General features: G+C 42.4%; 1 protein-coding gene across 1 annotated transcript in view; it reads right to left on the reverse strand.

The window, feature by feature from the left end:
* The window catches only part of KCNMB4 (potassium calcium-activated channel subfamily M regulatory beta subunit 4), an 89,752-nt gene that overhangs the window by 31,787 nt on the left and 43,417 nt on the right, over positions 1-14,548 (reverse strand). The window contains exon 2 of the mRNA XM_063927470.1: positions 1,780-1,907. Coding sequence (XP_063783540.1) covers positions 1,780-1,907 — 128 coding nt within the window. The remainder of the gene's footprint in view (positions 1-1,779; positions 1,908-14,548) is intronic.

Here is a 14,548-nt window from a genome sequence, read left to right on the forward strand (position 1 = left end):
CTTTTCAGGTGAGGTCACACCCATTTATTTTTCTTTTCTTATATCTATGGGGGGGGGGGGCGCATTCTTTTTTTTATGTCAATCGGGGGGGGGGGGGGGGTGCATTTTTAAATCTCGCACTGGTAGCCAAATTGCCTAGAAACAGCCCTGCAGACAAGCAGAGTCACACGGACACAGAAACAAGGAGTGACACAGACATGTACGGGGTGGCATATATACAGGAGTGGATCCTGTCATGTTAGGATGTCAGGCTATGCCTGAAAAATTATAGCAAGATGTTAATTGGTTGCTACAAGCAACTTCACTATCTCTCTCTCAGACTTGATAAAATCTGCCCACCCTCTCTCTCTCTCTCTCTCTCTCTCTCTCTCTCTCTCTCTCTGTGACCTGCATACAGCTCAGCAGGTGTAACTTAATGGTTTGGTGCCCCCTTCCCACACCCCCAAATAAAATCTGCCTTTGCTGGGTCTCCTATAAATCCTACAGTATGTGCTCCTGCTCCAAGTGAGGTATACTGAGTTAAATGGCTGGGTAGGCACTGGCTACTATAAGAGCCAGATTTACACACACGTATATATATATGAACCCAATGGTCCATATGGGCATAATCAAAGCTGCAGCAGTATACACTGCTGGAAATTTGGTGAGTTTTGATCAGAGGCTAGTGGACAAGGTAGGCAGGTGATGCAGTGCCTCCTGACCTGTCATATTCCAGTATACTCCAGAGTTTTGACTATAAAAATGATTAGAATAATACAAAGAAGAAATTTACAAATGTCTTCTGTTTATTTTTCATGTAAATTTTATAGTCAAAACTCTGTAATATACTAGAGTATGACAGCACCCCACGTCACTGATACACACACACACGTACGTACAGTACACACTTAACACATCTGCTGTTGCCCGTCACCTTCACTTTCCAGACGGGTGACTTTCCTTTAGTGTATGTACCACAGCACAGATATCTGTGTACTTCAAAATTATTTCACAGAGGGATATACTTGATTCTAACACAAGTTCACAAGATTACCGATGTCCTGTGTCATCACCTGCTGAAAAAAGGATTTATTTAAATTCACAAATACTGTACACAAGGGTTCTAAAAAGTATACGGAAATGTAATAGTGCAGAGTAGACAGCACAATACACGTGTAAGTGCATTACACATGGTTTTACTTTTAATTTCTCAAATACTGAACTAGATCATGAAAAAAGGCTGAAAGTTGCAAAATCAGTGCCGAACGTTGCCCATCTGTGATCTAGAATATTCGGCCAGAGTGCTGCTCCTTTGGCACTTCACTTTCTCAGATGATGCACAGTATCCCTCAACCTCTTACATTGTCTGATGTGGGGGAACTGGCATCTTCTGTTCAGCCCCATATTTCCATTGTATAACTAAGAAGAAGGAGTGGCAGCAACTGGGAGCTTCACTGTTAGTATGCTGGTTGCTTATGGAATCCAGGGAAGGGGGCAATCAGGGCTATCGCCACCTATATGACACACCCCTTTTCCTGTCTGAGTAGTTGAAATCGCCCTGATCGCTCTTCCCTGGATAAGCCACTGTTTCAATGCCAACTGCTGGCACAGGGTGGGGGAAATAAAAAGTGAGTAACATAAGTTCATTAATTCAGAGTTTCAGTCAACCTACTGGAAGCAATGGTCCTGAGCCCCGTTTATCTACCTATTAGAGAATGCTGCAGGAGGCTGTTGAATAGCAGCAATGTAAGTGTTTTGTAAAATATTCACAAATGTCCATAAAGTTAGGTCATACTGTACCTTCTATGCTGGTTAAAATAGCAGGTAAATGGCTGGAAGCCAATTTCGTTATTCCAATATTTCTCCCAGCGCAGAACAATTTCAGAATTCTTCTGGTTCTCTCTCTCACATGGGGGAATATATGAACACTGTTGGAATAAATTTGATAACAAATAATCAGATTTTTTTTTAATAATACAGCATGATTTGGTGTTTATTTTATTGCATAAACAAGGTAAATAATACATCATCATGTGAAATAATAGAAACATTGAAATATATATATTAACATATTAAAAGAGGAGTTCGTGAAGGCAGTACTATTAAAAATAAGAGGATTTCTATCACATATTGGGCCAGATTTAGGTACCAACGCAATAATGGCTAATGCGCAAAGTACCAATGTAATTTTGTTGTTACTTTGGGCAAGCGCCAGACTTATACTGCGTCGTTGGACACAGTAAGGCTGCAGACATCAAATGAATGACAGTCTGCAGTCATTTGAAGGCAGGAAGGAGGCGGCGACAGCCACCATTTCCCAAAACGAAGGCGTGACGCCTATGTTTTGTGGGCGTGCCAAGGCCAGGGTCTCTGTTTTCTTACAGAGATTTATTATTCTCAGAACGGAGCTGCAGCGGCTGTTCTGCGTGACCTCAGGGTTCACTTAGCAGAGAATCACACATGCATGCAGAAGGTGCCTACTTATACCAGACACCTCCTGCTGCATTACCATATCTGTGTATCGCTGATTCTCCGAAGTAAGCAGCAGCGATACTCAATCCAACCAGATCTAAATCACCCCATTGATACAGTTTAAAATTGGAGGTAGGAAGCCTGAAACGTAGCATAAGGAAGCTTTTTATTTAGTTTTAGATTTTTTTGGGAAAGAGTTAATACAGTAGCTCCATGGAATACTCTCGGCAGTTATGGTAGGAACTCAGTTATGATACAGTTAGATAAATAATGCATGGGACAGATATACTGCTACAGTTATATACACACACACACACACACACACACACACACACACACACACACACATACACAGTAACAACAAAGGGCAGAATAATATAGGCCCATAGGTTCTTTAGCTTTGGAATAACATCTTGGTGATTACAGTGTTGAACTATAATAGGGACTGTAAGTTTTATTAAAGGGGAAGTGGATTCATCATTTTCAGATAGACCAGTTGTTTTTGTTATGATTAACTCCGTCACACACATTGGTGCAGGCTCAGGTGAGTGCTGTTCATGACAAGCGGCAGCCATAGCTAGGGTGGGCTCTATGTAAGCTATTTCCACAAACAAGTCTTTCAAGCTGCATTACCAACGACAAAAGAAAGATTTACTAATTTGCCCTTTCCTCTAGCAAGAGTTCTACTACCTGCAGATCTTTTTACCCAGGCTCTGTCTATTCTGTTATATGAATAGTGACAGAGGGCTGAGAATATGCATCGCAGGTTTTGGCTGAAGCTGGTAAGAGGAATGAAGGAGCCCCAGAACAACAGCTGTAAGAATGAGTGAAAAAAAAATTTCTAGGTTGTAGCGCAGCTTTGCATGGGACGGTTTATGGAAATTATTATGGTTCACATTTGCACGTTTTGGGCTCTTTAACATCATATACAGGGTGTCGAAGTCAGAAAAATGTCTCTATGCACGTTGCCATATTTGCACCGCACACTGGTCCGTGCTGCGCATGCGTGCGCTCTCCCGTGAAGGCGCATACCCGCAATAGCGTGCACTCGCAGGCGCGGTATGCGTATTTACGGTAGAGTTTACGTAGTCGTAGCGTGCGACCCATTCGTTACAACTGTTCACAATTAATGTAGTTTATAGATCATGGTCCCTTTGATAGATTCTGAAAGTTTGGTTAAAATAGAATGTCCCTGAGCTGAGGAGTCCCTCTTTGCATCGTACGAAGGGTCTAACAGGAATCATACAGCAGTGTTTGGTACCCATCGGAAGAGTATTTAATTAGCAATATTCCGGTGTTGGTTTGGAGCGTATTAATTGCTCGTGCGAATAGTTATGGACATAAGAAGTTATGTCCATTTATTTATTATTATTTGTTCTTACTTAGTCATGCATCTGAACAGTTGGAGACAGGCATCAGTAGGTCTCAAATGTCTCTTTGACCTCAGAGATCCCCCAAACAATAGTTTGCATGTTAAGAGGGCCTCATATCTACACATGCATAAGGTAAACACAGGAATAGTAATTGAAGATCAATTGTACTCCAAATCAGTATCTTTCCCGCAGACGGAGTACAATAGCCTTTAATTACACTGAGCTTTTGAGACTCAATAAGGAGGGCCAACACCTGTGTTTACAAATGGGGCTGGATTTGTATACAGGAGAATGAGGGCTGAGATGTCATTGTCTCAACTGAAAGTGGACATCATGAATATAGAACAAAACCCAGACAGGATTCTGTTTTGTATTCGCCAAACAATAGCTTCTCACTAGACAGGAATGTGTTGGTCATCACCCATTGTGTTACATAACCAAGGCCACTGATGCAGCTGGCTCACATGCTGGGAGGGACACACACTTCCTGTGGTTGACACACCCCCACAGCTGGAATGCAGGTATGATATACCCACTGGAGATCACAGGGCTGACTGACACTCAGAACTAAGCTAGCATCAAGCAGCATGGCGGCTACATCCCCAGGACAGAATTCCTTCCCAAAGGCTAAGTATAGAATCACATGGCTATAGAAGGAAATATAGACATATTGCTTTCTGGTTTAAATAGGATATTGTAACTTGGCTGTGATGATTGTTGGGTGTTAGTGTTGGTGCCCTGTGGAATCTGTGATGGTAGCTGGGATCTTGTTAATCATAAATACCACCATGCAGTACTTTTGAATATGTGCTGGTAGCAATGGCAGGCTGATACTTGTGAGTACCTGGTGGTCTGGTCTTGTGATAACTCATATGCTCTGGTTATAGAGATACTGTGTTTGCTTGAAATTGTGAAAGGTGATTTAGATTGTTTGGAATTGTAAAATCAGAACATATGCATTGTTTTGAGGCTTGGACATTTTGGAATAAAATGGAGTCTAGCTTCTGCCCCATGCGGCATTGTAGGGACGATTGTGTAGCTGGGTGTTGTGTATATAGGGACAGGCAGCATGGGTAAGCTCAAGTACTTTCTAAACAAAGATTCTCAGCATTGATTAACTGCGCAGCGATTGTTCCTCACATGTGTAAGCTTCGCTGCAACCATATTGTCTTTTAATGTTATTGTGAGCCAATCTCTCTAAAATCTCTCTCTCTCTCTTGTCTTCTCATCTTCTCTTATTTCTCCTTAAACTTAACTGTATTGTATTGTAGTGTGTTTCCTGTATAGTTATCTGGTTGGGTGGTTTATGTTATACTGTAGTGTATCATTTGTACTGTGATTCCTTTTTGCAAGTATATTAGTTATAATACATAGTTAATAGGCTTTGGAACCTAAACCAGTATCTGTGTATTTTCTATAGTGTTAAGTGTTCACTTGAGCGTCGGTGACGCTCAAGCAGCTTTGTAGTTAGTCAGGTTACACAAGGTTGCACTTACACCCTGTACTCACATTAAGGTATTCAGTGTATTTCATTGGTATAAGGTTTTAACATAAAGGTATAGTGTTGTGAGCGTCTGCATCGCTGGTGACCTCCTCGTGGTCTCGAGCATAGGCTACGCTACAGCGAATCATTCCCCTAGACATAACCAATAACGTGTCCTGTGATCACTGGGCCGTGAGCGAACGTGACGCTTGAGCGTCTCGCCTACGGCTTAGCGATCGTTACGCAGATAGCGTACCCATACGGTATTTCTTAAGCAAACAGCGTACAGTGTTCTTAGCTTCATAAAGGGTTGTTTATACGACAAAAGTATTTAGTATTGTCAATTGGGAACTCGTCCTATACTTCTCACATCTGCACTAGGTAGATCAGCAGACATTATCCCCCAGCAAAGGGTGGGAGATTGTCTCATAGTGCTGGCGGGATAAGCGTCTGCTTCGCTTAGATAAAGAGTGCTGAAGGAACCCGGTAACCGGAAGTAAGAACAAAACGCTTGTGTCCTTTTAAAACTGTTTATTTTTCTTTTGTCTTGCGTACGCACGCATATATCTGCATTTCTGTTTCATTTTCGTATATCACTATTCCTGTTTGCCAATTTTATAGTTGATAGAAAGTGCTAAAAAGAGATTTGCTGTTATTTCATATTAGAGGTAATAGTTAAAGTATAGAACAAGACACGGTTTGTCTGAGATACAAGGCAGTCAGTGTGGATTGCGGTAGATGATCAGGGATCATTTACATTGATAAAAATATATTGTGTTACGGTGGATCCTTTGCATTGCGTACACGTGTCGCTAACAAAGACTAGCGTACGCAATCCAAAAGGCAGACGCACGCAGTGTACATTACGCAACGTAGCGTCCGGTTACGCCCACGTAGCTCAAGTTGTGATAAAGTGAAGTAACGCAAAGGCGATAATTAACGCACAGCGGTAGATAACGCGAAGCGGTAAATAACGCAAATCTATTTTTGGAAAATCTGAAATTTAGTTTAACAGATCCTGCTCCTAATTGGTAACACTTTTGGCCTAAAGACAATTTCTGCGCAGAAATAGATATAGAAACAAAAGTGTACATGTGTTGAGTGAGTGTGTTTTGTATACAAAAGTTTATATAACTGTAAGGTGGAACCAAAAGGAAAGCCGGGTACTCGTCAAGGGACATACGTGTAAGTGACATATACGGTGGCTAGGGAGGCATCCCTGGTTAAATAATATTTGAGCATTAGAGTATAGCGGACCATAAGGTAACAGACCAGGAGGTCATAAGGTAACAGACCAGGAGGTCATAAGGTAACAGACCAGGAGGTCATAAGGTAACAGGTAAAATAGACAAAGAGGTCCGCTATAAAAGTCCAGTGGCACAACGCCTGGGGTGTTGGTGCAGAACCCATATAGGCCATACAAGCTCTTGCTGAAGGAATCGCGGCCGGAAACATCGATTCCATTGATCTTTCAGTACATGACAAGTAGTGCTCGTGTACTGAACGATTGGACCGCACGTAATTGTGTGCAGTAGTTAGTAATCTGACCTAATACCATTAGAGTAAAGTGGTCACAAACGCTATTTGTACATTCTGACGTGATTTGTGTAATTTTTTATTTTTGGAAGGGAAGTTCGCTGGTCACTCAGGAACTATCCAACAACCGATACTTGCTGGGGAACGCGCCCCAGTAAATAAAGGTTCACAGGGGCCCTGGGTTGGGTACAGCAGCTCTGGTTACAGTGATTGCAGCACAGGCCAACGTGGGCGAGAAGTAAGTGGGGTACTTGATAAACCACCACCGCCGGCCTGCCCAAGGACATCTTGGTTTGTTTGTAAGGGTTCGCTGAAAACCTTGAGATAAAGATCCAAGGAGGAATAAGCAACGCCTGCAGATTATGGGGGCCAGTTGTTCAGGTAGGGGGCGATCAACCTCGGTTCGGGTTGATTCAGAGAACCGACCAGTTGGGTCGGCACGATATGTAATGTGTGAAAAATACGGTAGTCACACAGAGGTTTTATGTGATGAATGGGAGAGAATGACTGTACAAGACAGGGACAAATTCCCAAGAATAGGTAGCTTCAGTCCAGTAGTGTTACAAAATTTAAGGAGGAGGATAAGTCTCATTGAACCAACGAAGAGACAAAATAAACATTATGAATATTTACAGTTATGGCAACAGGAAAGTGAATTACAAAAAGAGTCTATTGACTTTTCTGACTCTTATCTTGAGAGGAGAGACAGTGGCATCAGGAGAGGGGTTGATTGCGGAGAGAAAGACACAAGGGTGAACAATAAAAACGCTCTTAGCAACTGTAATATAGATTATAAGAATAAGTGTAATAAATGTAACAATGATTATTGTAATACTGTTGAATGTACAACTATTAACCTGTGCAAGCTGCACCCCATGTCAAACCTCCCTCAGGAATACAAACAAGAAAGTGAGCCCAGAACGATGTCGGCACCTCTTCCAGAAGCCATCCTACAAGACATCCAGGTGGACACGACCAAATTGGTAAAGGCAATAATCAAACCCCCTAACGGAGGGTCAGGTGAGGTCGTGTCCACAGGTACGTACAATGTTTTATATCACGCACAAACAAATGTACCCCATATTATAAGACCAAAACAAGGTGATGTAATTGAGTTTAGTCCTGTCAGGGTGATCACAGTCCCCAATGGGAAGACTGACGATCAGGGAACCATTCCCTTCAAGGACAGTGCAATGCGCCATCCCTGGTCCCGGACAGAATTGAGATCAATCATGTCTGATTACCCAGATCCTAGGAAAGATCTAACTGTATGATCAAAGATTCACAGAAGGTATATCAACTCCCTAGACAACGACATAATCATGGTATCCAAGGAATCAGGTAGGTACAGGGAAAGCGGTTGATGGTGATGAGCATCCAAGCGTTTGAGGAGGCATCAAATCAACCAAAACCCCAGGCCATTGGCACATGGAGGAACTTAAGGATTTGTGATCTGTGCAAAAGAGAAGGGCATTGTGCTAGCAACTGTAATAACCCACATAAAGTTAGACCCCCTAGACCAAGAAATGAGCAAAATTACAATACACACCATTATAATCAAGGATCACATAGGCAGGAAAGGTGATTATTAGGAATGGAGGCAAGCCTGAAGTAACGGTTAATGAAGTGGGAGGTCATTCACTAAAGACACAGGAATGACCAGGTGAAAAGTTGTAAATGTATTTGTGAAAAATGTTTTTCTCTCCCTCTCTCTATCCCCATCTCTGACTAGTAGTGGTAAGAATTCACACATTGCATACCCACTTGGTCCTTGCAGAAGTCTACCAAACCCCAGCATGACCTCCGCCACAATGTATTTCTGGCCAGATACAGACAGTGGAGTAATGCAGGTGCTGGTGGGGAGGGACTGCTCAAGGAGACCAGTAGACACATAGATATGACAGCCTAATAAGTCTGACAATGTTTTTCTAATGCTAACAATGTTTTCTTACAATGTTTAAAAATGCTTTGTTTCTCTTTTCTTATTGATAGTTATTGTCGAGTTATGTAATGTATATATGCACATGAATTGTTCTCTATCTCTTTTGTTTTTTTTATTTTCTCTCTCTTCTCACTCATGTTTCCATGGTTTAAAGATGCTATGTCACCCCTCAGTTGGACCAATGGTAATGCCAGATTTTTGCTCCTTACAGAAAGATCGTCGGTTAGGAAGGAATATTGCATCACCAGAATGATCGTTTTTGAAGACTGAGAGACAACACCTTTGAGAGGACAGCAGAACAAGAAGAACAACAAGACGAGAGAACTTATTATCGTAACGAGTTCTCTCCCCCTCAAACTGATTTTCTTATACCCCATTTACAAATTTCTTCTTTTCTCCTCCTGTAAGATGGACTTGCCCCAAGAGACTGTGATATGGATTTTTCCCGTTAACCATGATGTTGACCAGAGCAGTCTGTTTCGGTGAGAGTACCAGTGAGGTCGAGAAAGGATCCAGAAAGGTCCTGATGACTGAGACGGAGGTGTAAATTTCCAATAGCAACCCAATCACCAAGCAAAGGCGAGTACCGGGCACGATCTAACAACCATGTTATTTGTAAACAACTGTGAAGGAATGTTAGTTCAAAAAGAAAGTTGTATCTGTAGGCTCTGTAACAAAGAAATGCCAATCCAGTTTTAATATCCATATGGACCGGCATCCATTGAGTGACTATCACTCTCTAGTGGGTAACGTGTTAAACCAAACAGATTGTTGGGTATGCTCTCAAGTACCTCAGGGTCACAGTAAATCAGGGCTAGTACCATTTCCTTTAACGTTAGGGGAGGTACTTGAGCTAAGTGGTGGGAGACCGGTGGACCGGAGGTTTAACATCTCCAGCCCTCCTAGTTTGAAGCTCCACCAATACCATGTGGATAGGTCCCTCATATGTTTTAACATCTCCAATCCCAGAAAACCGGGAAATTGGGAAGTGTCATGGAGCAACCTTACCATGACCTTTTCACACAGAGCAGATAGAATGCCTACAGATACAGAGCTGGTACGCCACATAGCCAGTAGAGGAAAATCTTTCCGGTATCGATATACCTTAGGAAATAGGATTACTAGAGTTGGAGAGGTATCACCAGGATACTGTGCACATATCATACAAACTGATACGTGCATTAGGCAGATGGAAGAATTAGGGTCAGGAGATTTCACCTGGAAGGTTTGTAACATGGTCATGTCCTTCTCCGTCCCATATGTTCTCCCCGATGATGCATATTTCATATGCGGGAGAAAGGCGTACAAGTGGCTTGCCCCAAACTCTGAAGGATTGTGTTATATTGGAAAAGTATTGCCTGAAGTGATGACTGTTACACATGACAAAATGAAGGACATACACCGTGGTGCCCAAGCTCCTTATACTCACACTCATTACGAGCACCGAGTTAAAAGACAACTGTCAGAAAGGTTAGAGCATCCGGCCTCTGATCTTATCCATGAATCCACCGGGATTCAGGTTCTGGTAGCGTTAGATTTCACTCGTACCGCTCGAGGAGTGATGAATTATAGATACATTTCCGCACTCGCCAATTTGTTAGATAATATCACTGAAATGTATGATGACACGTTTAGATACACTGGAAGAGAACTTCAAGCCTACAAAACAGAACTAGTTCAGCATAGGATGGTTCTTAATTATCTTACAGCAGTAACAGGCGGATATTGTGTTACATTGGCAACACAGTATGGCATAAAGTGTTGCACGTATATCACAAATAGCACCGAGGATCCGGTAGAGGTCATAGACCAAAAGATGGACGATATTCTCCAATTGAAGTGGGAATTTCGTCGAAAACACAATCTCACCCTTGCTGCTGTAGATAATGAGCTGACTGGTTGGGTGTCATGGTTGAACCCGCGAAATTGGTTCTCCGGTTTGGGAGAATGGGCTCAAGGAGTCATAATGGATGTTGGAAAGTTTCTCCTATGTATTTTGGGTGTTGTTATATTTATTGGATTGATATTTAGATGCGGGCAGGCTTTAATGAGGTGCAAACAAAGTACAAAAGTGATGAGCTTGAGGAGTGAGGAAACTGTAATTAACCTGGATTTGATTTATGACCCAATGATAGAAACCAGAATGTGATGAAAATGCGATTATACGGTCCGTTTCTTTCACCTGTTTTTCTGCTTTTCTCCAAGATACAAAGACCCCTTGGACGAGGAAGTTGACGAGACGGCATACAGACAAGACAACAGACAAGACCAAAGATGAAGCTTTTGACCACTTGAGAAATGGACACTTGATGAACTTTGCCATGGATCCCCAGTTTCCCTAGTACTTTTAAACTCACGCTAGCCCAACATTTTTTGTAAATCTGATGGCTCAGACAAAGCTATTTGCTCATGCCTAAGGAGCAATACAGCGCAAAGAAGACGACTCTCAACAGATACCGAACACAACCTCAACGACAGATGTACATTTCCCTGACATAGAATATCATTGCATTCTCCATAAGTGTTCTTTATCTTCATCTCTACAACCCTCAGGTAATAACACACATAGTCGACAGGGAATACAGGCACAGATATCAGCAACCACATACCTCCCCCATTCATGTATCATCAACTAAAATGTGCATCCCCATTTTGTTACAACCATAGCCGAAATGAGCTCGGTAGAGTTTGACAGCCCATCCACAGACCCTTAGTACGGGATAAGAAGGAATTCAAATGTATACTTCGCAATACCTCGAAGCTTGATTTACCACACGTACGGCACGATGATACATGACCCTCCAAACATGGACTCATACACACATGCTTCTACTCTCTCACTAGGTCATACCCTTTTCACACCTACTCCTCTCTTCTTCCTTACCCCACCATGGAAATCAATTAACCCCTGACTTACATTTTTCTCCTTAAACGTTTTGTGGCAGTTATTATTGACTGCCAAAGGGTGGACTGTCGAAGTCAGAAAAATGTCTCTATGCACGTTGCCATATTTGCACCGCACACTGGTCCGTGCTGCGCATGCGTGCGCTCTCCCGTGAAGGCGCATACCCGCAATAGCGTGCACTCGCAGGCGCGGTATGCGTATTTACGGTAGAGTTTACGTAGTCGTAGCGTGCGACCCATTCGTTACAACTGTTCACAATTAATGTAGTTTATAGATCATGGTCCCTTTGATAGATTCTGAAAGTTTGGTTAAAATAGAATGTCCCTGAGCTGAGGAGTCCCTCTTTGCATCGTACGAAGGGTCTAACAGGAATCATACAGCAGTGTTTGGTACCCATCGGAAGAGTATTTAATTAGCAATATTCCGGTGTTGGTTTGGAGCGTATTAATTGCTCGTGCGAATAGTTATGGACATAAGAAGTTATGTCCATTTATTTATTATTATTTGTTCTTACTTAGTCATGCATCTGAACAGTTGGAGACAGGCATCAGTAGGTCTCAAATGTCTCTTTGACCTCAGAGATCCCCCAAACAATAGTTTGCATGTTAAGAGGGCCTCATATCTACACATGCATAAGGTAAACACAGGAATAGTAATTGAAGATCAATTGTACTCCAAATCAGTATCTTTCCCGCAGACGGAGTACAATAGCCTTTAATTACACTGAGCTTTTGAGACTCAATAAGGAGGGCCAACACCTGTGTTTACAAATGGGGCTGGATTTGTATACAGGAGAATGAGGGCTGAGATGTCATTGTCTCAACTGAAAGTGGACATCATGAATATAGAACAAAACCCAGACAGGATTCTGTTTTGTATTCGCCAAACAATAGCTTCTCACTAGACAGGAATGTGTTGGTCATCACCCATTGTGTTACATAACCAAGGCCACTGATGCAGCTGGCTCACATGCTGGGAGGGACACACACTTCCTGTGGTTGACACTAGAGATGAGCGAGGTTCGGTTTTACTCGGTTTTACTCGGTTTTACTCGGTTCTCAAAACGGCATCTTATTGGCTATCCAAAACACGTGACATCCGTGAGCCAATAAGATGCCGTTTTGAGAACCGAGTAAAACCGAGTAAAACCGAACCCGCTCATCTCTAGTTGACACACCCCCACAGCTGGAATGCAGGTATGATATACCCACTGGAGATCACAGGGCTGACTGACACTCAGAACTAAGCTAGCATCAAGCAGCATGGCGGCTACATCCCCAGGACAGAATTCCTTCCCAAAGGCTAAGTATAGAATCACATGGCTATAGAAGGAAATATAGACATATTGCTTTCTGGTTTAAATAGGATATTGTAACTTGGCTGTGATGATTGTTGGGTGTTAGTGTTGGTGCCCTGTGGAATCTGTGATGGTAGCTGGGATCTTGTTAATCATAAATACCACCATGCAGTACTTTTGAATATGTGCTGGTAGCAATGGCAGGCTGATACTTGTGAGTACCTGGTGGTCTGGTCTTGTGATAACTCATATGCTCTGGTTATAGAGATACTGTGTTTGCTTGAAATTGTGAAAGGTGATTTAGATTGTTTGGAATTGTAAAATCAGAACATATGCATTGTTTTGAGGCTTGGACATTTTGGAATAAAATGGAGTCTAGCTTCTGCCCCATGCGGCATTGTAGGGACGATTGTGTAGCTGGGTGTTGTGTATATAGGGACAGGCAGCATGGGTAAGCTCAAGTACTTTCTAAACAAAGATTCTCAGCATTGATTAACTGCGCAGCGATTGTTCCTCACATGTGTAAGCTTCGCTGCAACCATATTGTCTTTTAATGTTATTGTGAGCCAATCTCTCTAAAATCTCTCTCTCTCTCTTGTCTTCTCATCTTCTCTTATTTCTCCTTAAACTTAACTGTATTGTATTGTAGTGTGTTTCCTGTATAGTTATCTGGTTAGGTGGTTTATGTTATACTGTAGTGTATCATTTGTACTGTGATTCCTTTTTGCAAGTATATTAGTTATAATACATAGTTAATAGGCTTTGGAACCTAAACCAGTATCTGTGTATTTTCTATAGTGTTAAGTGTTCACTTGAGCGTCGGTGACGCTCAAGCAGCTTTGTAGTTAGTCAGGTTACACAAGGTTGCACTTACACCCTGTACTCACATTAAGGTATTCAGTGTATTTCATTGGTATAAGGTTTTAACATAAAGGTATAGTGTTGTGAGCGTCTGCATCGCTGGTGACCTCCTCGTGGTCTCGAGCATAGGCTACGCTACAGCGAATCATTCCCCTAGACATAACCAATAACGTGTCCTGTGATCACTGGGCCGTGAGCGAACGTGACGCTTGAGCGTCTCGCCTACGGCTTAGCGATCGTTACGCAGATAGCGTACCCATACGGTATTTCTTAAGCAAACAGCGTACAGTGTTCTTAGCTTCATAAAGGGTTGTTTATACGACAAAAGTATTTAGTATTGTCACAGGGGCAGATGTACTAAGCCTTGGAGAGTGATAAAGTGGAGAGATATAAACTACCAACCAATCATCTCCTGTCATTTTTCAAAAACAGCCTGTAACATGGCAGTTAGCAGCTGATTGGTTGATACTTTTGCGGTGATTTATCTGTTGGGATATGGTACGCTCTGTGCCTGTCTCCTTCTACACAGCAGTCTATGGGCGCATCCCCTAGTATTAATTCCCTAGTGCCAAGAGTCACTCAGAGGCGGAGCTATGTGATGTAATCGCTGCTCCTCCATTTTAGGGTAAGAGAGACTGAGTACTGGTGTGTGTAAGCGTGCAGAGCTGAGAACGGGAGCGGATCTCAGCTACAGAGACTC

Source organism: Pseudophryne corroboree, chromosome 6 (genome assembly GCF_028390025.1).
Source record: "Pseudophryne corroboree isolate aPseCor3 chromosome 6, aPseCor3.hap2, whole genome shotgun sequence".
NCBI classification, from domain to species: domain Eukaryota; kingdom Metazoa; phylum Chordata; class Amphibia; order Anura; family Myobatrachidae; genus Pseudophryne; species Pseudophryne corroboree.